Genomic DNA, 26,474 nt, shown 5'->3' with positions numbered 1-26,474 from the left:
GAGGGGGAAGAAAGCAGGATGCAAAATTATATCTCAATTCAAATTCACTTCTAAATACATAATAAAGAGAGGTAAAAAGATTGATAAGAAATACACAAATAGAGGGACACCTGGGTGGCTCAGTCAGTTAAGCGTCAGACTCTTGGTTTTGATTCGGGTCCTGATCTCACGATTTTTGGATTTGAGCCCCACGTTGGTCTCTGCGCGGACAGTGTGGAGCCTGCTTGGGATTCTCTCTCTCTCCCTCTCTCTGCACCTTCCCTACTCACTGGTTCTCTCTCTCTCAAAATAAACATTTAAAAATAGTTTTTTAAGGAAATCCATGAAGAGAGTTTCACTTCTAAGAAGATGGTGTAGACATACTTCTCCCTATTCCTTCTGATAAATACAGCTAAAAATCCTGGACGTTATTATAAAAGAAGTTTAGGAGGACTTAGAAAGAAGTCAGACCAGTTAGGGGGCCCTGGGACCCAAGGAAGGACATATGGTGAGGCCCCTGGATTTTCTTTCTGCTTTATGTATCCTATCATCCAACCTGTATCATTTTCCTTCTCTCCGAAGAGCTTCTGGTGACATTTCTTGCAAGACTCTGGTGACGAATTCCCTTAGTGTTCATCTATCTGAGGAGATCTTTATTTCCCCTTTGTTTTTGAAGGATAATTTTACTTAGATACAGAATTCCAGGTTGGTGTGTTTTATTCTTTCCACACTTCAAATATTTCACCCTGCTTTCTTGCTTGCATGGCTTATGAAGGGACGTCTGATACAATTTATACCTCTCTTCTATAGGTAAAGCTGGGATTTCTTTTGTCTTCTTTCGAGATTTTCTGTTTGCTCTTAGTTTTTCATAGTTTGAATAGGATATGCCTAGGTATAGTTTTTCAGGATTTATCCTAGCTTGGTATTCTCTGAACTCTCTGGATCTGTGGTTTAGTGTCTGTCATTAATTTTGGAAAATTCTCAGCCATCATTACTCAAATATGTCTTCCGCTCCTTTCTTCTTTCTTTTTCTGATATTCTCATTATATATATATATGTGTATGACACCTTTTATAATTGTGTCACAGTTCCTGGACATTCTGTTCTGTTTTGTTCAGTCCTTTTTTTCTTTGCATTTCAGTCTGGGTAACTTCTATTGACATTTTTTCAAGCTCATGGATTCTTTCTTTGGTTGTGTCCTATTAATAAACCCATCAAAAGTATTCTCCATTTCTTATGGTGTTTTGATTTCTAGCATTTTCTTTATATTCTTTGAGTTTCAAGGTTTCTGCTTACATTAAATATCTGTTCTTGCATGCTGTCTTTTTCTTCTATTAGAGCCCTTAGCTTATTAATCACAGTGATTTTAAATTCCTGGTCTGATACTTCCAAAATCTCTGTTATATCTGATTCTGATGTTGGCTTTGTCTCTTCAAACCTTTTTTTTTTCCCTTGCCTTTTAGCATGCCTTGTCATTTTTTTTTTCTTTTTTTTTTTTTTTTTGAAAGCTGGACATGATGTATGGGTAACAGGAAGTGAGGTAAATGAGTCTTTATCTGGCTACAAATTGTGCTGTATACTGTTTGCTGTAACTGTAGGCGTCTGAGGCTTCCATTTCTTCAACCGTCTTTGTTTTTGTCTCCCCTGGGGTCTTTGATTTTTCCTAGAAACTTCTTCCTAAATAGGCCTGAGCCCGAAGTCCTCTCATCTGTAATCCTCTGTAGATGTAAGTGTGTTGAGGGGAAGCATTCAATACTCCTTGATCAGGCCTCCGTCTTTCAGTGGGTCTGTGCCTCTGAACTGTCACCTTCACTAGTTTTTCTTGGAATTTCCTCCTCTTAGGTGAGACAGGAAGACTGGAAGGGCCTGGAGTTAGCTACTTGCCCTTCCTTAGGTCAGATAATAATTTTCCTTGAGAGCTGGCCTTCATTACAGAGAACAGAACAAATAACAGAACTCTCTGGGAGTAGTTGGAAGTGGTTTCTTTTCCCTTCCCCCTGCCAGAAGCAGGAGGTGATTTTTCTGTGTCTTCTGGTGGGAATATGGTGAGGCCCCTGAAGGTAAAGTCATGAAAGTTTTACCCTGCCCCCAAGCTTTGGCCCCACTGAGGCGTTTTGTTTTTGTTTTTGTTTTTAAAAATTTTTTTTAACGTTTATTTTTGAGACTGACAGACAGAGTGTGAGAGGGGGAGGGGCAGAGAGAGAGGGAGACACAGAATCCGAAGCAGGCTCCAGGCTCTGAGCTGCCAGCACAGAGCCCGATGCGGGGCTCGAACTCATGGGCCTGGCCCGTGAGATCGTGACCCGAGGTGAAGACGGACGACCAACCGACTGAGCCACCCAGGCGCTTGGGCCCTACTGAGTTTTTACAGCTCAAGTTAATACACATTGAGCCTCTCGCCATCTGTTAAATGGAATTTAACTCTTCTTGCCAATACCAGCTCTAGCAGCAGGCTTCCATTCTGGAGCTTTAGCAGGGTCTGTCTCAGTCTCTCTCCAGTTTTCAGGGCAGTAGTTTTCCCTGTGATCTGGATTCTCTGATAGATCAAAGAAGAATTGCTTTTCAGTGTGTTGAGGTTCTTCTTATCACTCCCATCCTCACAATAACTTCCAAGCTCTTTACATGTTGGAACAAAACCAAACGTCCATAAATTGCTTTCTAATGAAAATTTTACAAAAGTGGGCATCACAGTAGAGTCAAGAGATTGGGTCATTATGGTTGAGTTTAATTGATCCTAATTATGCTGACCAATTTAAAAAAGTGGAATCTACTTTCAAATGAAAAGTTTTAGTTTGTTATAGAGAGTGTGCTCATGAGAGACGAGGGTGGGGGGGAGAGAGAGAGAGTGTGCGACACAGCAAGAGAGGGAGAATCTTAAGCAGGCTCCATGCCCGGCAGAGTTCAAACTCATGAAATGTGATATCATGATGAGCCGAAATCAAGGGTCTGGCGCTCAGCCAACTGAGTAACCCAGGTGCCCCTCAAATGAAAAGTTTTAAGACATACATTACACACACAGTCATTCTTATAACTTTGTTTTTACATTGCCCACCCCCACCCCCGCCATGGAACTGCCCACTGCTTAATAAGAAAGACCTTCAACCACCTTTGATCCTTAAGTCTTTACAGTTATATAAAATAGCAGACATTTAAAGAATGTAAGTGCCAACTGCTTACGGACAAGCATTTTGAATGTATTTAACATTGGCTATTCTGTGATTTGGTTTTACAAAACAATATAACATGCTATATTTTCTCTACCAAGAAATATTTTATAGTATAGTAATTCTGTCCATTGTGGGTCATATAAACTCAGCCAGAGATAGAGCTTTTTATTCATGCTATAGTGGTCATTATCAGACTCAGAAGTTCATATGCTTAAAAAACAAGTACAGTTTCGTAGTAGTAAAAATGCTAAAGTTGGTCTAGTTTATTGTAATTACCAATAGAATATTTCCTATAAAATCTAATTGAACTAGGAAGCATTGTTTCAAAATTATAATTTGTGAAGCTGTTGAGATTTGATTTAAAATTTTCTTTTTCTTTTTTAAACTTAGGTTGCTTCCAGCTGTAATTGATCAGAAATCATTTATTTTCCCTCTGGAATCTCAGGGTAAACTTTGGCAACCCCAAAGACAGCACAGTACATTTCCACAAGCCTTTCCAAGAAAAAAGGTAGGCAGAGAGATACCCATAAAGACAAAAAGGGGATTAGTGGGTGTGGAGGCTAGGGGGAGGGAAGAATGGGGAGAGACATCTAATGGATATTAAGTATCTTTTGGGGATGATGAAAATGTTCTGGAATTCAATAGTGGAGATGGTTGCACAACACTGTGAATCTACTGAACACTGCTGAATTATACACTTTTTTTTTTTAGCATTTTAGTTTTTAATTTGTTTAATGTTTTATTATTTATTTTTGAGAGAGAGAGAGAGAGAGAGAGAGAGAGAGAGAGAGTGCAGAGGGGAAGAGGGGCAGGGAGAGAGGGAGACACAGAATCTGAAGCAGGCTCCAGGCTCTGAGTGATCAGCATAGAGCCCGACGTGGGGCTTGAACTCACAAACCGTGAGATCATGACCTGAGCCAAAGTTGGACGCTTAACCAACTGAGCCACCGAGGTGCCTTGAATTATACACTTTAAAGGATAAATTGAAGGTATATGAATTATAGCTCAATAAAGTTGTTAGAAAAAAAAACTTTTTAAGAGCAAAGGTAGGAAATTTGCTTTGTGTTCTAAATGAGAAAACATGCCTATTGTTTCAATTATGTTCGTGGTAGGGTCAGTTCCTACCACAAGACAGCTTTCTTCAGAAAGCAAATATATCACAACAGAATGCCTTCCAATGCCTTCCAAAAAATGCCTGCCAATTTTTTAATTGGCAATAATCACACCTCAGATAAACCAATGGCTACGATACTGCCACTGTGCAAAGCCAGAATTTTGGAACAGAGCCCTAGAAGGAAAGTTTCCAAGTGGCAAGGAATTGAGTTCAAGAGGTTACTGATTTTGCCTGTTGAGTGTTCTTGCTCTTTAATTCCTGTTCCCTCCCCAACCCCCCACAAGTGATAATAGCTCACCTCCTGTCAGTGCTTTTGGAACACTAACTTGTTTAACCTTCAGAACGATTCTAGAAAGACGTGCTATTATTGTCTTCATTTTATTGATGAAAAAACCAAGATTCAGAAATGTTAAAGAAATTGCCCAAGAGAACACAGCTAGTAAGTGTCAGGGCCAGGATGATGAACCCAGAAATGTAGGCATAACCACTGTGGTACCCCTTTGTAGGCAATAACTTTGTTGAGGTATAATTAATATACCATAAAATTCACCCTTTTAAAGTGTTCAGTCAGTGGTTTTTAGTATCTTCCCCAAGCTGTGAAGCCATCATGCAGTACCCTTTTTATAATGGCATTATCCGTATTTTTCCTTTACCACACTTGGCAAAATTTCTAACTAGATTTTTTTTTAAGTGTCAGCTTCTCTCACTAGAATGGAAGTTGAATGAGGGCAGAAGCCATGTCAGTTTGTTCATTGCTGTATATTGCCAGGGGATTCTCCATAAATGCTTGTGGAACGAAGAAAGGACATCATAGGGACCCCTAAGGGGGTGCCCACCCCCATGTAAAACCAGTCCAGGCTCCACTACACTCGCAAAACAGCCAACTCTGACCGCGGTCGTGGCACTTCTTACACGGAGTTCATTTGGCCACTGTCTGTGTGCCAAGAATTGGCAGAGGCACACTATGATCAATGATGCCAGGTCCCTGCTCTCAGAGCTTACATTCTAGTCAGGAGAGACAGACCATCGGTAAGAAAATACCAGATCATAATAAAGGCTGTTCCGAAAAGAAAACGGAGTGCTATGATAAAGGGAGCTTAAACTTCTCACCTCCCTTACTAGTAAGTCTCTGCTTCAGCTCAATTTTCTCCCTCTCCCCCAAGAATCTCAGGAGGGTCACTGGTGGCCCACAAGTAGAAGATTGGGGCTCTTTGGAAACAAAATATCTGAAACTAGGACTCTCTCGAATGTTGAGCTGCTATTATGATTCCGGAAAAAAATAAAACCACAGCCAGAACGTATTTTCCCAGAATAGTTTTGAATCCTGGAGAATGATCATAAAGATAGGGAATCTTATGTGCAGTGTGTAAGCCCAGAGTTCTCTTAAAGACTGTGAGCACGGGTGAACTTCATTTACAAGGGGCATGGATGGTTTCCTACCCTGACTTTACCTCCAGGGCCTAGATCCCTATTGTTGTTTTATTTCTAATATCAGTGACATCTGCTTAAAAATGCATAACCGCTGACATACAAGATAGCCCTAATTTTGCATTGTAAACTCAATGACAAACAGTGCTGTTTTGCCAGCTGTTCCCGCAAGCCTACTACACCAACTTAAAAGCTTGTATTATTAAGTAGCAGGGAAATCCAACTGGGATATTACCACCTTTAATTGCCCACTGCCAACCTGTTCGACTAGGTAAACCCCGGTTGCTTCTTTAAGCTTCCTTTCTCCAAAGTAGATAACGATCTTTGGAGTTCCATTTAGCACCAAAAACTTGCATGACAAACAATTAGGAGTCGCTCAATTATAATTACACTCATAATTAAGAATTGTTTACGAGGACAGCTACATGCCAAAGAATGAAACTGGACCATTTTCTCACACCATACACAAAAATAAACTCAAAATGAATTAATGACCTAAATGGGAGACCTGAAACCATGAAATTCCTAAAAGAAAACAGACAGTAATCTCTTCTACATCAGACTTAGCAACATTTTTCTAGATAGGTCTCCTCAGGCAAGGGAAACAAAAGCAAAGATAAGCTATGTGGACTACACCAAAATGAAAAGCTTTCACACAGCAAAGGAAACCATCAGCAAAAAAGAAAAACAAAACAAAAAAAAAAAAACCCAAAACACAAAAGAAACAAGGCAACTTACTGAATGGGAGCAGATGTTCTCAAATGATATTTTCAATAAGAGGTTATACAACTAATAAATATATAAAGAACTATAAATATAAGCACTAAAAAAACCCAATCTGATTAAAAAATGGGCAGGGCATCCGGAATAGACATTTTTGCAGAGAAGGCATAGAGATGACCAACAAACACATGAAAAAATGGTCAACATCACTGATCACCAGGGAAATGCAAATCAAAACCGCAATGAGCTATCACTTTCCACCTGTCAAAACGGCTAGACTCGAAAAGGTAAGAAACAGCACGTGTTGGAGAGCATGTGGAGAAAAGGGAACCCACGTGCACGGTTGGTAGGAATGTAAACTGGTGCAACCACTGTGAAAAGCAGTACGGAGCTTCCTCAAAAAATTAAAAAATGGAACTACCACATGATCCAGCAACTCCACTATTGGATATTTGCCTAAGAAAATGAAAACATTCATTCAAAAAGATGCAGGCACCCCTATGTTTATTGCAGCATTATGTACAATAGCCGGGATATGGAAGCAACACAAGGGTCCATCGATAGATGGATGAATAAAGAAGATGTGGTACATATACTCAATGGAATATTACTCAGCCATCAAAACGAACGAGACCTTGCCATTTGTGACAACATGGATGGACCTCGAGGGTATTCTGCTAAGTGAATTAAGTCAGACACAGATATTAAGGCAGATACTATAGGATTTCACTTACATATGGAATCTTAAAAAAACAAAAACGAAACAAACAAACAAAAAAAACAATTGAAGCAACAAATACCAGACTCTTAAATACAGGGAACACACCGGTGGTTACCAGAGGAGAGGTGGATGGGGGATGAGCAAAATGGATAAAGGGGATTAAGAGGTACAAACTTGCAGTTATAAAGTAAATAAGTCACAGAGATGAAAAGCACAGGGAATATGGTCAGTAATATTGTGAGGGAAAAAAAAAAAACAATTGCTTATTGATCTTCTTTTACTTTCGAAAAAGCCGTATTGTGATGACTTTTCTTCACAGTGTATCTTTGCTCCTCATCAACACCAGCTCAGCCCCTCTTTGGGGCACCTCAGGCTACAGGGTTTGAAATAAAAACAACAAAGGAGAAGATGGAGGGAAGAAGAGAAGGAGAAAAAGTTTAGGGGCCAAGAGAGCATTTGATTTTCTTGTAGTATCTGGTGAGCAAACTCCTACACTGTTCAGATCAAAGGACCCCCTTACAAGCACGATACAGGCTGTGGAGCAGGGAAAATAAACGCATCCCATCGCTTGAAAATGATTCCCTCTCTTAATTCCATACAATGGATGCTTTATCAGTCGAACAAACATAAAAAATACACTGTGATCCACTATGATGCAGCAGTGTGCAGGATCAGGGTCTAAGATGGGAAGGATCCAACTTTGTGGATGTGGATCGAATTGAGAAAGTGATTTTCAAACTTTGCTCTGAAACTGAAGTTTTGAAGATTTTGGACATCATGAAGAATAACATGGTGAGAGATGAAAGAAGGAAAACGAGCAAGTAGGCATGGCTTCCCAGACTGTCGCTCAGAGTTCTGCCTCACTTGGCGTTGGGCGGAAAGTTTTGCAGATGAGATGGTAATTGCATTTCACAGACCAGAGCGCACAGAAGACAAGGCCCCCAGTGAGCCAACCACGGTGACCTCCGTCTTCTCACAAGAAGCTAGGCTCCATGAAAGCAGTGGCTTTTAAAAAATGTCTGCTCCTTTTCCCCGGGTTTTTTTGTTTGTTTTTTTTTTTTTAATTTTTTTTTCAACGTTTATTTATTTTTGGGACAGAGAGAGACAGAGCATGAACAGGGGAGGGGCAGAGAGAGAGGGAGACACAGAATCGGAAACAGGCTCCAGGCTCTGAGCCATCAGCCCAGAGCCCGACGCGGGGCTCGAACTCACGGACCGCGAGATCGTGACCTGGCTGAAGTCGGAGCTTAACCGACTGCGCCACCCGGGCGCCCCTCCCCGGGTTTTTAAAAAAACCCTTTTATTATGGAAATATCCAAAGAGAAAACAGTCCAGGAATGACCATTTCTCCTTCACCTAGATTTAACAACCATTAAACTTTGCCATTTTTGTGTCATCACTTTTTATTGAAGTGTTTTAAAATACAGACCTAAGGACATTTCATCCCTTCATGCTTTAACATGCATCTTTAAAAATGAGCATATTCCTATGGCTGAGTCGGTTAAGCGTCCGACTCCCGCTCAGGTCATGATCTCATGGCTCATGGGTTCGAGCCCAGCATCGGGCTCTGTGCTGACAGCTCAGAGCCTAGAGCCTACTTTAGATTCTTTGTCTCCCTCTCCCTCTGTCCCTCCCCTGCTCACACTCTGTCTCGGTCTCTCAAAAATAAATAAAAAATGTTTAAAAAAATTTTTATAAGTGAGCATATTCCTACATACCCACAGCACCATTATCACACCTAAAAAATGAACAATAATTCGTGAATATAATAAATACTCAGGTCATACTCAGATTCCCCCAATTAATCCTCAGATGGCTTTTACCAATCCTCTGTCCAAACCTGGATCTGCCAAGATACATCCTTTGCATTTGATCATTTCTCAAAGCTCTATTAATCCAAAGCAGAGAGACTCTGTTTCGTTCATTGCTGTAATCTGTGCCCAGACAGTGCCAAGCCCAGAGTAGGCTCTCACTAGATGACAACAACATCGTGGTTAGAAGTATGGCTTCACATCCTGGGTCCACCACTTCCTACCTGTTCCTTGGCAAGTCACTTAACCTCTCTGTGCCTCAGTTCCTCATCTGCAAAATGGACGTAAGAATAGCCCCTACCTCATAGAGCTGCTGTAAGGATAAAGGAGCTAATATTTGTAAATGTTTATAACAGCACACCATACGTGGGTGACTGTTATACAAGTGTTAATTCTTATTATTTGCTGATGAATACTGCTCAATCTCAATTATGTGCCTAATATGTGCCAGATACTATTTAGGCATCAGCCAAACATCTCTGCTCTCATGGAGCTTACATTCTAGTTGGGGTGGGGCAGTCATTAGGAAAACAAAAAATGATGCACAAAGTAATTATATAGTATGTTAGTTGGTGAGAGAAAAGCTGGGGAAGGAGCCTAGGGGCGTTGGATGGTCTCACTTGAGCAGGAATCTGATGGATGAGAGGGAACGAGTCTTTGGCTATTTGGAGGCAGAGCATTCCAGGCCAAGGAAGTGGAGCGTGCAAAGACCCTGAATTAGGAGTGTGAACAGCAAGGAAGCTACAGGGGAATGTGCAGGGGGAGAGGAGTAGGAAAAGTGGTAGGGGGCCGGATCTCAAGGACCGTTGTGAGGACTTTGGATATCACTGTGATGGGAAGCCACTAGGGTCTTGTCCTTCAAGGATGTCTAAGAACAAGGGCAGAAGCAGGGGGACCACTTAGGAGCCGGTGTGGGCCATGACGATGAACTTGTAGCTCATCCTCACAACATTCTGAGGGAAGGAATTATTATTATGCCCATTTTGCAGAAATGGGACTGGAAGATGGGAGATGATTCTAATCTAAACCTAAGCAACAGCAGAACTGGGATTCAAATGCAGGTCTGTTTGACCTCAAAGTTCTGGCCATTTCTCACCATTGTGAGAAAATACAAAAACTTGGGCTACCTGGGTGGCTCAGTCGGTTGAGCATTCAACTTTGGCTCAGGGATAGGTCACGGTTTGTGAGTTTGAGCCCCACATCAGGTTTGCTGCTGTCAGCGCAGAGCCTGCTTTGGATTCTCTGTCCCCCTCTCTCTGCCCCTCCCCTGCTCGCACTCTCTCAAAAATAAACAAACATTAAAAAAAAAATACAAAACTTGAGTTCCCTTCCTGTGTTTGCCACAGGGAAATTTACAACTGAAAACAAACAAACAAACAAAAAAACCCACAGCAACATAAAGCCCTGATTTGGTTCACAAATGGCCCTAACTATAGCCAGAATTATTCTCAGGTATGTCCCTCCAAACTTTCCCAGAGAAACTTCTCAATCAACACACCTGCTCAAGGTGAACTTTTTTACTTTCCGATTTGTTGCAGTACAACTAATGTAGCAATTATGAAGCCGTGCTAGAATTATTCATAATACATTATGATACTCTATCATGTGTGATTCCATTTTGCTATAACTGGTTACTATTCACTTGGCTTACCTATACACTTTCAAGAGGTTCACAAGCTATAGCTTATGGAACAGATGACTAAGTGTGAGCTTTGGGGCTATTTCTATAAAAACTAGGCATCAAAAATAGGCCATTAGGACTATACCTCCTAATAATATTGTTTCTATAGAAGATTCACTTAGCTACATACTTACGACTCATGACACCTTTCCCAGAAACAGAAGTAACTTACTACCTACAAGTGCAAGGACTACCCAAATTTCATTAGATGGTATTCGACGGTTCAGTAACATTTTGAAGGTAGCATCCCAAATTTCTCATGCCTTGCTCTGTACCTTCCCAGGAAATACTAGCTTCTGGACACGCAGGAGAGCCGTCGTTCTCTGGCTTCCCTACTCAGGAGGGTAGTTAGTAGCAGAGGGAGGTCGGTCATAGAATTAGTGATTGGCCCGTGTGCCATAAAAATTGGACAGAATGTCACCTTTTGCCCACACCACGGCCGTCCACTGATGATTGTGTCATGGTGGCATATTGTAACGATAGCATAAACATAGTGAAACTAAAAAAAAAAAAAAAAAGGGGGCGCCTGGGTGGCGCAGTCGGTTAGGCGTCCGACTTCAGCCAGGTCACGATCTCGCGGTCCGTGAGTTCGAGCCCCGCGTCGGGCTCTGGGCTGATGGCTCAGAGCCTGGAGCCTGTTTCCGATTCTGTGTCTCCCTCTCTCTCTGCCCCTCCCCCGTTCATGCTCTGTCTCTCTCTGTCCCAAAAATAAATAAACGTTGAAAAAAAAAATTAAAAAAAAAAAAAGTCTTTCATCCCCGGTGTGCTATTTCCTCAACTATTTTACTTTAATGGTACTATGTGTGATGTAGAAGATATGTGTGTGTCTGTGCCGTAAGGGGTTCAAAGTTTGTAGATGGGCATCCTATGGCATTGGCAATGCCATAACACAGGTTTAGGAAAAATGCTCCTGTAGGGCTAGCAGGGTATGCCAACTCCCTGGGCTTTGTTATGACAAGTACATCAGCTCTAAAATCTGTTTCAAGCACAACAGCTTCTGACCACCATGTCTTTGTCTGCCAGCTCCCGTAGTATGTTCTCCCGACAATTCTTCAACACTCTAAGAACCTTTACCAACCTCTCAGTATTTCACTCTTTTATCACTTTTGCCTTATGGTCCTTTTCCTCCTTAGCTAAGTTAGGTTGCATGCTTCTGGCAGAAACCGTTGCTTCCCTAGCCGATACCCAACCCCCTTTCTGCATTACTGACAGCCGTGATTTGGCTCAGGACGACATCACGCGCGAGGATGATCCCTCATTTCTGAGCCCTCCTTGCCGTTAAGCACGACCATGTGTCGCAGTTCTGTCCAGTGAGTACTGAGTGGCTGATTTTTAGCTAGAGGTATGGCTGCTCAATAAAGACTACATTTCCCAGCCTCCCTTGCAGCCAGACACAGGACCAAGTACTGGCCAATGAAGTGTAAGGGGAGGTATCGTGGGCTGTTGTCTGGAAACTTCCTTAAAAGATGGCTGGTTTGCATCCTTTGACCCTTTTCCTGCCTTCATTTATCCTGCTGCCTGGAAGGAAGCTATGATGGCTAGGACTCCAGTAGCAAATGTAGACCCACAGGAGGAAGCCTATACACTAAGGATGACAGGGAGCAACTTCATGAACTTCCAAACCAAGCCTGAAGAGCCCAGCCCCGGACTTCCTATACACAAGAGGAATCCATTCTGTCTTATTTAAGTAATACTCTTCCAGTTTTCAGTCAGAGACAAATGTAGTCCTGGCCTTCCCATTACCAAATTAATTAATTTTTCTATGTGTGGATTTATATTTTATGTCTTCTCCTTTGTCATCATGGAAGTGTCTCTCTTATTAAGGCCTTCGATTTTGCATTTATCCCTTCTCATTAGCCATCAATTTCTCACTCCTCAACCACCCCCAGATCTTTGTATGACTAGCTCAGTTTTTTCATTCAGGTCTCAATACAACTGTCATCTCATCAGAGAGGCTGTCCTTGACCACCATATCTAAGGGAGCCTCCCATTATTCTCTATCCCACTTATGGCCATCTGAAATTAATTATACATCTGTTTACATGGTTGTTATAATTCCTTACATCCCTTCAAGAATATCAGATCATGTGTGCAGGGACTTTTTCTTGTTCACCCACACCTAGCAGGTTTTTTTTTTGTTTTTTTTTTTTTGTTTTTTTTTTTTACCTTTTATCTATTTTAAATGTTTATTTTTTAAAAAAAATTTTTTCAACGTTTATTTATTTTTGGGACAGAGAGAGACAGAGCATGAACGGGGGAGGGGCAGAGAGAGAGGGAGACACAGAATCGGAAACAGGCTCCAGGCTCTGAGCCATCAGCCCAGAGCCCGACGCGGGGCTCGAACTCACGGACCGCGAGATCGTGACCTGGCTGAAGTCGGACGCCTAACCGACTGCGCCACCCAGGCGCCCCTTAAATGTTTATTTATTTTGAGGCAGGGGGAGGGACAGAGAGAGAGGGAAAGAGAGAATCCCAAGCAGGCTCCGCACTGTCAGTGCAGAGCCTAATGTGGGGCTCAGTCTCATGAGCCGTGAGATCATGACCTGAGCTGAAACCAAGAGGCAGATGCGTAACCAACTGAGCCACCCAGGCACCCCCACCTAGTAGGCTCTTCATAAATGCTGAAATGAATGAATGAATACATTTTGTTGTGAGTAGAGAAAGAGAGACAGAGGTTAGGGGAGGTCTCCCAGAGGACATTGTGCCTGATCTGAGCTCAAGTTTGGAAGTAAGAGTATGTCCAGAAGACACCAGAGAGAGAAGAGGACATTTGCCGAAGAGGGAACAGCATGCTCACTCACAGAGGTGGAGAGGACATGTTGTATGTGGCCACAGGCTGGCTGCTCTATGAGCAATCACGATAGAATGTAGCAGAGGGGGCTGGACGGTAGGAAGGGGCCAGATTATGCCACCCTAAGGGAAACTTTTGGGGGATGTTAAAGAGGTAAGAGACGTATTTTAATTAGTGATCAGAGACTCCGTCCTTCCAGAGTTTATGCAGAGGATGGACTGGCAGTAAGGAGACCACCACACTGGCCATTGCAGAGGTGTATTTAACAATCAAGGAGGGCCCGGACCAAAGCAAGGCCCATGAGGATTAGAGTGAGAGTAAAGGATTTGGTAGATAGGAAGTTGCATCAGGAGTGTATCAACTAACATTTCTTTACAACGTGGCAGCATGTCACGATGGAAAGAGGTGTTAAAGTCAGAGACGTAAATCAAATCCTACCTCCTCACTAGTGGGCCCTTGAGAAGTCACTTAACCAATTATTGTCATTGGTAAAGGAGTGATAATATCACATACTCCCTCTTGTCCTTTTTTAAAATAATTTAAAGCTTATTTATTTTTGAGAGAAAGAGAGACAGAGTGTGAGAGGCAGAGGGACAGAGAGAGAGGGAGACACAGAATTCAAAGCAGGCTCCAGGCTCTGAGCTGTCAGCACAGGGCCGGACACGGAACTCAAACTCACAAACCGTGAAATCATGACTCGTGCTCAAGTCGGATGCTTAACCGACTGAGCCACCCGGCCATCCGTCTCTTGTCCTTTTAAAGACTAAAGTGAGTCAGTTGGATTAGGACAATACCCACCTGTTATGGTGCCCGGCACAAAATGGGAGCTGAGTAAATGCTTGCTCTCTCCCCCAACCTTTCTCATAGTCTACAACTCAACTCCTACAGGAATCAGAAAACAGGAGGGGCCCATCTGACTAGGAGTAGTTAAGTCTTAAGGTTTTGTGAACCTGAGGCAGTTAGGCAGCAGCTGGGAAATTTAGAAGCAGCTTGGAGTTAAGTGATGCTGTGATTGTTGGTCCCTCCAGCCCCGGCAGAGAGGTAGAGGGGCTGTCGTACATCAGAGAGTGATAGAGTTGAAACAATAGTAAATTCGTGAATAGTTTGATTTTAATTACCCTTTAATTTTAAATAGGCCTTTTTACTAAAGAAATTATTTTTTGAATAGACACAAAAATACAGAATGAAATCCATGTAACCCACAAGCAGCTTTAACATTTGCCATAACGTTACCATTCTTATTTCATCTATTCCCTCCACATTTTGTGAAGTCTTATATTATTTATTGAGAGAGATGGGCGGGGAGAGAGAGAGAGAGAGCACACACAAGAGCTGAGGAGCAGCAGATAAAGAGGGAGACAGAGAATCCCAAGCAGGTTCCACATTGTCTGCACAGAACCCGACGTGGGGCTTGAACCCACAAACTGTGAGATCATGACCTGAGCCAAGATCTAGAGTCGGACACTTAACTGACTGAGCCACCCATGGCCCCCGGTGAAGTCTTCTAAAGCAAATCCCAGCCATCATATTATCTTACCCTTAAGCACATCAGATAAGGACTTAAAAAAAAAAAAAAAAAAAAAACAAACCATAACTGGGGCACCTGGGTGGCTCAGTTAAGCGTCTGACTTCGGCTCAGGTCATGATCTTATAGCTCGTGAGTTCCAGCTCCGTGTCGGTCTCTGTGCTGACAGCTCAGAGCCTGGAGCCTGGTTCAGATTCTGTGTCTCCCTCTCTTCTGCCCCTTCCCCACTCACACTCTGTCTCTCTCCTTCAAAAATAAATAACATTAAAAAAATTTTAAAAACCCAGAAAAACCATAACTATTATCACATCTAACAAATTTAACAATGCATTAATACCATATAATTTCCAGTCATTGTTCTGTTTTCCCCAATTATCTTGAAATTTTTAAAAATTGTTTTAATGTTTATTTTTGATAGAGACACAATGACAACGAGACAGAGCATGAGCGGGGGAGGGGCAGAGACACAGACTCTGAAGCAGGCTCCAGGCTCTGAGCTGTCAGCACAGACCTGAGCTGAAGTCGGATACTTAACCGACTGAGCTAACCAGCGCCCCAGGTCTTTTCTTCCTTTTTCTTTTTTTTTTTTAAGTTTATTTATTTATTTGAGAGTGACAGAGACAGTGTGAGTGGGGGAGGGAGAGGGCGAAGGAGAAGGAGAGAAAGACAGAGAGAGAGAGAGAGAGAGAGAGAGAGAGAGAGAGAGAATCCCAAGCAAACTGTACTGCCAGCACAGAGCCTGACTTGGGGCTTCAACTCACCAAACTGTGAGATCATGACCTGAGCCAAAGCCAAGAGTCACTTGCCTTCCCAACTGAGCCACCCAGGTGCCCCTACCTCAGCTCAGGTCCTGAGCTCAGGGTTATGAGTAGAAGTCCTATGTTGGGCTTCATGCTGAGCATGAAGTCTACTTTTAAAAAATTATATAAAGTAATATATAATATATATGTACATAAAGAACTCATGGGTTTTTATATATTTATAATATATAATTATATACACACACACACACATATATGTGTATGTATATAAGGAACTCATGGGTTTTTATATATTTGAAGTGTTTTGATCCATAGCAGTCATTTTTTGGCCAGTAGGCTCCCGAGTAGTGCTTTATCATTTCAAGATACTTAACGTACATTAATCATTTCAACCTCACAAACAACCCTCTGAGGGTAGGTATTATTACCCAGTTTTACAAATGAGAAATCTAGAGCACGTGGCTTGAACCACGATTTGATGTCTATTGTTCTTTCCATTAAATATAATAATGGTTGAAAGAATCCGAGTATTAAAGGCGACTGGATTCTTTTTTCTTTTTTCTGGTTTTGAGATTAAACAGCAGAAGTCTTTAACCAGTGGGAATATAATATTAGGCGATATCCACTTTAGAAGGCATTACTTGCAGCAAACACTGTTGAGAATAATGTTATGCTGATAATACTGTAACTTAGTAAATAGCCTGTCTCAACTTTGTTTGTGAAGCATTTCAATTTTGATTACTCTGTGCGGGATCTACCGCTCGGATGTATGTCATTTTATGGTCTGCCCATGTCTGGGGAGCTGGTATTACACGCTGCCTAGTGTTTTTAATTCAGAACTTCTTCGAAAAGAAACCTTAGCCTCTTATGTTTAAACCCTAGTTTTAATAGCATAAGCTATTTCCTTCTTATATAGCTTTGTGGGCATAGTAATAAAATAAATACCACAAAATCACTGATGAGATGAAAATTGAGCTCCCTGCTTCTGTGCAGCCATGTAGGTAAAACAGTAATTGGCTCTGATAATAACTTTTGTTCTTACAAACCAAAGTCTAAATGAGAGTCACATTTGATATATCTGCTTGTAATTACTAGCAAAAGGAGAGAATTCTACGTTGAGATTGTTTAGTGACTCAAGATAGATTAAATAAATTGCTGCCTTTTCTTGATCAATTTAAGACAAATTTCTGAAATTATTTTTGATATTTTATCTTACTGTCAGGAAAAAGGATCTTCCCGAGTTTGCTCTTCAGCATAGTGGAAGGATGAATTTTTTCTTTTTTAAATTGACAACTGTTTTTCTTAACAAAAAGTCTTATTAGTAGATCTGATAATGCGGCTAATGCTTATAAGTATTTTCCTATATATCTCGGTAGGTGGTTTGTGAGACAAATTTAGGTGATGAATGTATTTGTAGTGATTTACAGTGAAAGCATTTGGTATGTTAATGTTATTTAAATGCAGGCTCTTTTAATATGTTTTTAAAAGGGAAATTTAATCATGTGTTATAATATATTATTTTGGCATACCCATGCTTTGGTGCCAACAGAGTAAATTTTAGAATATTAATAATTTTAAAGGACCTCTCCCATAGCTTTAGAAAACAACTGATAAATAATTGATATTACAACCTGTCATTTCTTTTGGATTTCTATTTACATTTGGATTTCTTTCCATAAGGAGCTATGTCTAATGCCACAGAAACATACATATGGGCAGAAAACCACCAGATTCTAATGCCACTTTTAACGATGGCTCTGTATTTGGTCATTTCCTCCCTACACCAGTACGACAGCCACACAAAGTTGATGGAGCATAAGAAAACTAAGAAAATGCTAAGGTCCACCGAGCCAATGATCCCAGAATTAAAAAGTTCTAACAAAGCTTAGACATGATAGATGAAGCTATTACCGTCAATTGTATCCAGGGTTCACATTTTAAAAACACCCTAATTACAGAAACTACATCCAGTCAATATAATACATATTAGCAATTTCCCAATCCTTGCTGGATGGGAAATTATTCTGAAAGTTTAATTAAGAAGGAAAAAATTATGTTCAGGTATTAATTTCAATAAAAGAGGCATTCAGCTTCCATGCAAAAGCCCCGGAGTAGTGCTGGGAGTGTGGGTTACCCACAGAAGGAAAGCCATTTATAATTAGGCACAACATTGTTTTCGCAACCACATGTACTTCAAGGAGAAGGAAACAGAAATGCCTTACATGCAACCTGTATCCCTGCATGAGTTAAATGAAGTGGACAGCTGAGCACAGTTATTTAAAGATTTGGTTTAAAAACTGCTATTTAAACAAATAAAAGGAAGGTTTGGAGCCTGTGCTAAGAAATAACTTATCAGGACAGCACGCATTCCATAGATATTTCTGTAATGTTCCCCTTCACCTTGACCTCAGGCACAGCCCACTTATGAATGTTGATGACCAAACAGCCGGGTCATGAACTAATCTTCCTGGTTTCTACAACCATTTTAACAATTGCATCAGATCACCCCCAGAACTAAGACACTCAATGGAAAGGAAAAAAATTTTTAATTGCTCACAACACTTCCTTTTGAAAAAGTCACAAGGGACCCATCCTTTAGGATTCCATTTACATGAAATGCCCAGAATGTCTAAGAGACAGAAAGTAGACTAGTAGTTGCCAGGGGCTGGAAGGAGGTGGAGGGAATGGGGAGTGACTGTTAATGGGTAGGAGGTTTCTTTTGGGGTGATGAAAATGTTCTGAAATTAGGGGTGATGGCTGCACAGCTTTGTGACTATGCTGAAAAATCACTGAAGAGTATATATACTTTTAAAGGTGTGAATTTTATAGTATGTGAATTACATATCACAATAAAATGTCACAAGACTTCAGAAACTGTCAGTAATGTCATATTCCTTAAGTGTCAACTTACCTTTTAGCATCAAATCATAGAAAGCCAAAGCTGGGGAGGATGGGGGGGGGAGGCAGGAGGGGTAGGGGTGGAGGTTGGAGGGTGGGGGTGAGGTGAATAGTTCTCCAAGAGACCTTCAAGTCTAACTGCTGCGTTCTGCAAATAAAGAAACCGATTTTCAAAGAAGGAAAGTAACTTACCCAAGGTTACATGCAGGCAGTCAGGGGCGGAAGGGAGCAAGATTGGAACTGAGGTCTCTGCACACCTACCCCATGCCCCTTTCCACCACCACGGTGCTGTCTTCTCTGGTGGTTTATAGTTAGGCATCGCAGCCGTAGCTAATTTGAATTATTTAAAATGAGGAACACGTGGTTCAAACAAGATGCTTTTTTTTTCCTAATGAAAGCACACGTGTATCCCATAGATAGCAAAACCTCTGTGGAATCACTAAATTTGTTGCGGTAAATTCACCAAGTCCCCACTGAGATTTACCTGTAAATGTCCCTTGAGGAAAGTGGCCACATTAACAGACCAAGGGAGCCCTCTACCTGTGTATTTGTAGTATAGATTTCATTGGCAAAAATCCTTGACCTGGAAGGCTAAAAATAAATCGAGACCAGGTATCCCGGTCTTTTGTCCACCTTGGTTGGCTTCTAACATTATTTTTGAGGAAATGAATAGCGTCCAAGGCTGTGTCTGTATGAGCGATAGGATACGTGGAGGAAAATCTTCAGAAAGTTCCTTTTCTGTAAATAAAAGAGACCAATTTGCAGCCTAAATAAGAAACCCAAATATATATGTATATATATATATATATTTTTTTTTTGCAATAAGAATTACATTAAAATAATTATTTTCAAAGAACTTCATACTCCTTTGAGGATATAAAATGTTAGTAAGCATTTTTGTTCATTCAGCATGAAAGTTTCATTGTTTCTTTGTTCCAGCGAAAGATAGGGTTGAATGTAAAAATCATGCACGATCCTGAAAACATCCACCACAGAAGTGCTATAAATTCAACCTATGGAATCAGTTTGCCATACATTAATCAGAGAAAAGCATGTGTAAGTAACGAGTTGTTTTCATGAGCTCTTAATTTCTTCAAGAATCAAAAGTCATATATTTTGTAAGATACAATGTCGATTTTAAGTAAAGATTTTGATCCTTTTGTCCTTAGAATTTGGGGGAGATGAGGTGGAGTGGCTTTCATTTGGTTTATAATTACAAATGATGAAAAATGTGTAAACCTACTTTTAGAGGCTCTCTTTGTAGCCCATTCGATTTTGTCTATTTTACCTGCCGTTCCTAAATAATCTGGGATCGTAATTTTAACAAGGATGAGATAATTTAACAACAACGAAAATGAATAGAGGAATTTTAAATATTTTATTTCTTTGCTAGCAGGCTCACCGCTAGAAAAAGCAAAAGGAAACAGCAGCGTATCATTGGCTTCCATGGCATATGATCATATAGTACACAAAATTTAAGAATATTATTCTAAATCTGAAGCAAGCATGAATTAATTCTTTATGTCAGCAAAAGGAAGAGAGGGAAGAATAATCAAATGCAGATTGGCATTAAATGATCCCAGAGTCTGTGCCTCTATTTGGCTGCTAGGTGTCCCAAAGCCAGGACTGTACTTTCTGTGTTGTGGGGTTTTCTTAGGAGATTTCAAAGAAATGCTTCATTTTCATTGAGAAATCATTTGATTTGAGATTATTTCTAAACCTGAAAAACAGTTACTGAGATGACATCTATAAATTTTTAAATACACTTTTAACCTCGAAAGCTCTTAAATGCATGCTTTGGTGAAATCAAGACTAAAACCAAGATTAATTTTAGAATTCAATTGCAAAACCATTTCTAACCAGAAGAGTCTCTTAGATTAATCTTCTGAATTTCCTACGCAGACATTTTCATCTGCCTGCTTCATTCATGTAACCCTGAACTGTATTTTTAGTTTCTTTATATGTGCCTTATGTTATTTTATCAGCTTTGGCTTGAGAGCACTTTATCATAGAAATACTTCTATAGCCTAAGAAATAACCGGAAAGTTTGATATTTTTATTCCTGCTGAAACTTTATTTAAAATGTCACTGTGAATAATGTGAAAAGGTTTTTATCTGCCTCCCATGAGCCCAAAGCCCTTGAAATAAAAATATTATTTCTCTGGCTGCACAGACAGAGGCAGATTTCTCTTTTGTTGCTGTTGGTTTTCCCCTTCCATCTAGAATTAATATTGGCTTCGCTGGTGGAGTGCTGAGGCTTTGTAGCCCAAGGCAACCACCGTGTTTCAAGCAAACTTTTTCTGACACCAAAGTTTAAAAAGGCATACCTCTAGATTTACAGAGGATTATGCTTTACTTTCATGAATGTGAGTGAAGATTCAGAAATAAATAGGAATTCAGAACTCTACGCAAAATTGGGGGCAGAACCTTAGTCATTTGTTATATTCTTTTTTCTAATTCCCAATAGGATGAGTGCTTTGGGGATTGTGCCCAAGTACTTTGAACACACAGGGTTTGGGAAAGTACTTTGCCTCACACGACACATAGGTAATATACACTCATTTATTATACTGATGATCCTTTTTTCCCATTAAACTTAACTCCAAGAAATCTACGCCAGCGTGCTCTAAAATGTATGTACATTATATACATCTTGCTCACGCTATCGGCATTTGAATCAAAAGAGTTAATCCTATCAGTTTACGTTGATGTATGTATACACAGTGGTACCAACTGAAAAATGGTATTTTCAGTTTGGATTTATAAAACAGAAACACTGTGCCAAAAGTCCTGTTAAAGAAATATTCGGGTATTGGTTTTAAATAGTCATGTAGAGCATTTGGGAACAAATACAGTTGTGATTTACCACTTATAAAAATGTGTTTGAAAGCACTTACCCAAACTGAAGCAATGTGTCTAGTGTTGTGATGTATAGTTAATTAGAAAAGCAGCATCAAGGCTAATCCTTTTTTAGAACTACTCTAAACACAAAGGGGATTATGATTTGGCTGCCGAGGGCCATGTGTTCCCTTACTTCCTATGAAACTTGAGCAGCTTGTCAAAAGCTTGTAAATAATCTTAGACATTTTGGACAGAGCAAATTTGAATATGCAGCTGATTTACATGATTAGTTCCTAGAAGGTGATATTTTCTCCATTTTATGAAGAGGTATATCCTTCCTGATCATAAGGGGCTGATGCAAAGATTTTAGTGCATTGAAAACACATATACCCCAGACAGACAGACAGACAGGCACACGCGTGTGCGCACACACACACACACACACACACACACACTTCCTTCAGATTTTTATATCCTGTAACTCTCTGTAAAATCAATTTACAAAAAAGTACTGAAAGTGAAACTCACTAATGATTTTTTCCATATCTTAAATCTGCCAAATTAAGTAACGACAACAACCCTCTAACACGTTTTAGAGCGAAGCCTCACAGGTATGGGGAGACAAGAAGAAATCTCTGATCTTCATAATTCCTCACTGACATCTAGTCCCACTTAGACTTTCTAAGGCAACACATTCAAAGGCCTACAGAAAATTTGACTTTGATTTATTTGTTTTAAATAAAAGGGGTTTCTTACAAGGCTTGAAACATGTCTCTGTTAGCATGAATTTTAAAAGAACGATTATGAATGCATAACAAAATAGCCAAACAAAACATTGCTTTGTACTGCTGCACAAATAACTCTGATGATAACTGTTATGACCTAGAAAAGAAGCATAAAAACATTTTTCTTGGTGGCAACATATAAGTTGCTGTAGAATTATACCAGTTCTGGTCCCACTTTCCAAATAAATAAATATATAATGCAATGTAAACTTAGAATCTTTTATTTATTCATGAGGTTGAATTTAATACTATTATGATTTCCCGATTTTATGAGTCATCCGTTATGCAGCGTTGTTCACTAACTTAGTTGGGTAGCAACCACACTTCACAAATCATAGTTTCATTCTTTACTGTTTTACTTGGGGTGTACATAGTAATCTCTCTCGTGAAAGTACATTCATTTCGGAAATGATAAAGTAATGGAAAGCGAGGCAATTGTGTTAATGTCAAATGATTAGAAGCACCAGAAGTAGGGGGGAGGGGTGCTCGGGGAGGTGGGGGGAAGAAGGCCGATTTCAAAACATGATTGTGTTTTAAGCCCATGCATATGGCCACAATTACAGTCACAACGTAATTTGGCAACGGTAGCAGAATTAGATTTAAACAAATTGATGTTACACTGCAGTAATTCAGAATGAGCTTGTTGCATTTATAAACCATAACAAGAAGCAGAGTGAATTAATAAACCCTTCTTGTCACTAAAAATAAAAAAGGGAATAATTGCTGAGATGGAGTTAACAGATGACTATAGTCAGCATCCTTTCAGCCTAGATACGGGAAAGTGAAGGTCACCCCCATCTCAGATGACAAAGAGGGGACATTTTGTTGGTAAACAAATTAATCTTTTGAAAGGTCGCCATTTGTTTTAAGTTTTTATCCAGTTCTTGTCATCTGGAATCAGAGATTGACTGTCATTTCACTAGGCAGGGGTGCAGTTGAAGCAGACAAAGCTGCTTCCGTACATATCAGCATTCCTTGACAAAACTCGGTGCCTGATTGTGATGCTATGGGCTGCTGGTTTACAGCTGTCTCCGGACAAGAATGGAGGCCCACCGCTGAATTCCAATAAGATGGGCCTGCATATTCAGCCTGCTGTAAGCTGGCCCTCTGCCCACAAGTAAAATGTATTGTAGTTCAAGCCAGCAATTATCTCTTTTACTTCCTTCTGTGCTGCTTCTGTTCCTTTTTTCCAAAAACAGATGTGGGTATTCACTCAAGTTCTGCATCTATTTCTTCCTCACACCTGCCGGGTCAGAATTCTGACAGAGGTAGAGTTTGAGGGAGCCAGCCGACAACAATCAGACGTAATTTCCTTGAGAGAGGCTTAAAAAGAAAATGTTGATTTTTCAGGAAATGTGGAGTCAGCATCTTGGTCCCCCTCCCTTTTCCCAGGAGCATTTGGTAAATTAAATTAGTGGAACAAAAGGAAATAGCTTTAAAGACATTCAGAAATGCCATATCCCATTTATGACACACAGTCATTACCCAAGGACTGTGATGGCATGCACAGCATCCCCACCTCTGTCGTTAGAGAGCGCTTTCTCATCAGGTTGCTTAGAGTTCTCAAGAAAACAACGACTCCTCATGTTCCTTCCTCCTGATTCCTAAAATATATCCCACCAATATGGCGGTGGCAGTGGTGGGTGGAAGGGGTGGTGTATCGCCTTTGTATGTGGCTGCCGTCTAGAATTTTAGTTCTGCCTGGGTTTGGAGTACTGGAAAAGCTGAAGGAAGTGATGACAGAGTTATCATCGGCTGCTTTCTGGCTCTCACAAAAGCCCACGACGGCTCTGGGGTGGGAAGAAGCCATCAGAGGCTATGCTTGCATCGGATATCATTCATCAAAAATCCAGCGGTAGTGAGTTCTCCAACTTTTTGAGGGTTTCTTGCGTGTTTCCTGAGTTTCTGTGCTGAGATCCTGCATGCATTTCCAGACCAACCCTACGCTGAACTCCAAGCACCTGCTAGCTCTGAGTGTAGTGAGTCTGGGTCCGACTGCCTGGTGTGAATCTTGCTAGATGGGGAATCTCTCGGAAACAGCCTGCGTTGTTTCATAAGTAAAATGTCCATAATAAGAGTATCCCATAGGATTGCATTGAGATTTAAATGAGAGAATTCAAAGCACTTAGCAAAGGTCCTGGTACAAATAAGTGCTCTGAAAATGTTAGGACTAGAGACAATTGTGATATTGTATTATGCCATGTTTTATACTGACGTTTAAAACTTACATTCACGTAGGGGTTGAGGGAGAGAAACAAAATGTTACTGACATAGCTTCCAAAGATTCTGTTTAATATTTCCTAGGATGATGCCTTTTCCCCCACACTGATACCAGGGCAGGGACCTTGTGGTCTGATCCATTTGCCTGTTTTTCAGATCTTCCACTGCCCCGACCCGTGCTTTGCTCGTATTAGGTGCTCAGGAGAGAACTGGTCTGTCTCCTCCTTCATCTAGTCTCTGCTTGAAACTAAGTGACTGATGCCAAGTCTAGAAGTGAAGAAGCGATTTTGCTGGCCCTGGTTACCCTGGTTGCACGGGACACCTTCCCACTGGGCTGTCCGATAAGAGTTTTCCTAGTGAAATACCCTTGCTCCTGGATTCCTGCAACAGCCTCGCCACCAAGTAGCTGTTTCCAGGAGCAAGTTACTCTACCTTGCTCGTTCTCATTTTCCTGGGTTATAAAATGGGGAGCTTGGGTTGGAGGCCGTCTGGTGTGGTGGGAAGGGTTTGGAATCCAGTGGATCGGTTTGGGTCCTATCTGCCATTTTCTAGTTATGCAACCCAGGTGAGCAAATGCACATCTCGGGTTGTCAGTTTCTTCCGCAGAGTCAGGATAATGGTGCCCATTAGGCAAGGGTGTTCTGGGAATTATAGATAATATAACATTGCTGGCACATAAGAGGTGCCTAATAAGGGTCCTGCCTATGTAGAAAATGAACTAACCTTAGAAATCTCATACTTTCTTCCCCTTCTTCATACCTATGCTTCCACAAAAGGATCTGATTTGGCTCCTCTCACACTTCAGTATAAATGAGTAAAAAGGTTTAATGCTCTCATTTTCAAACTGTTACAGAGAACCCCAGTGAGTTTCGGGGAAGCTGCAAGCATTCAATTCACACATAATTTTTTTGATAAATATTTGAACGATTTTAAAGTACAGTAAAGAACAACACAGACATACTTAAGTTAGGTACCAAATTTTAGCACATACTAAGATACCAGCAATGGGTTAGTTTGCACTGGCGGATTAACTCTGAGCGCACGGGCGTGCACGCACATGCACATTTGAATTTCTTATAAAGATGTCTTTCACTAGCTAGGGCGAATCTTTGTACTGGTCACGTTTTGAAATTTAGGTCTGCTCATATCCACTCCTATAATAATCATACAGATAAATAAGTGAAGGCCAAATACAGGTCAAGGTCTTAAAGCGGTGCCTAGCCCCTACTAGCGTTCGACTGGTATTGGTATCACGACACACGCGAGCTATCACGCCTTAAAAGCCAGGCAAGTTCTCTGGAGCTCACATTTGGCAGCACAAGAGCCAATGGTACATGGTAAAATTACAATAATACACATTGCAATGTGATTATATAGCATTATAGATCATCTCATTGCTCATTTTAAGTTTGGGTCGGTTCTCACCTGGTTGGAAATGTGCTGCACACGTTCCATCTGGCAGTGCAGGGTCGGCCTGTTGCTTCACTTACAGCTGTAGATAAAAGGTCAGCAGTAAAGCATCATCTTAAAATTCGCCTCAACCCACAAAACAAAAGTAGATTGTTTTGAAACTGAGTGAATATCCAAAACAAGAGGGTGCAGAGATATCCGAAAAGAAATTAAAAAAAATTTTTTTAAGCTTATTTATTTATTTTGAGAGACAGAGAGAGAGAGAGAGAGAGTGGAGTGGGGGTAGAGAGAGAGGGAGAGACAGAATCCCAAACAGGCTCCACACTATCAGCACAGAACCCAATTCAGGGCTCAAACTCACAAAACTGTGAGGATCTTGACCTGAGCTGAAACCAAGAGATAGAGGCTTAACTGACTGAGCCACCCAGGCACCCCTAAAAAGAAATTTAAATGGGATGTGATGGAACATCTTAAAATGTTACATGACATGTTTGAAAAGTACTTCCATTATTATTATTATTATTATTATTATTATTCAATAATAAAAGCACTTATGAACTGTGCCAGACACAATGCTAAGTGCTTTATGAACACTATCATATTTAACCCTTATACCTAT

The 26,474-nt window shown here is 40.7% G+C and overlaps 2 protein-coding genes across 8 annotated transcripts in view; one reads left to right on the top strand and one right to left on the bottom strand.

The window, feature by feature from the left end:
• IQCH (IQ motif containing H) overlaps positions 1–26,474 on the top strand; it is a 211,544-nt gene that overhangs the window by 18,013 nt on the left and 167,057 nt on the right. For 6 of the 7 annotated variants that reach the window (XM_045449326.1, XM_045449328.1, XM_045449325.1 and 3 more), the window contains exons 4-5: positions 3,537–3,654; positions 19,539–19,655. In XM_045449326.1, coding sequence (XP_045305282.1) covers positions 3,537–3,654; positions 19,539–19,655 — 235 coding nt within the window. The remainder of the gene's footprint in view (positions 1–3,536; positions 3,655–19,538; positions 19,656–26,474) is intronic. The other variant, XM_045449327.1, reaches the window with a different exon arrangement.
• The window catches only part of AAGAB (alpha and gamma adaptin binding protein), a 115,907-nt gene that overhangs the window by 74,538 nt on the left and 14,895 nt on the right, over positions 1–26,474 (bottom strand). The gene's annotated exons all lie outside the window — the stretch shown is intronic.

This window comes from Leopardus geoffroyi, chromosome B3 (genome assembly GCF_018350155.1).
Source record: "Leopardus geoffroyi isolate Oge1 chromosome B3, O.geoffroyi_Oge1_pat1.0, whole genome shotgun sequence".
NCBI classification, from domain to species: domain Eukaryota; kingdom Metazoa; phylum Chordata; class Mammalia; order Carnivora; family Felidae; genus Leopardus; species Leopardus geoffroyi.
Note: the sequence above shows the minus strand (reverse complement) of the source record. Positions and strands in the feature narration are given on the sequence as shown.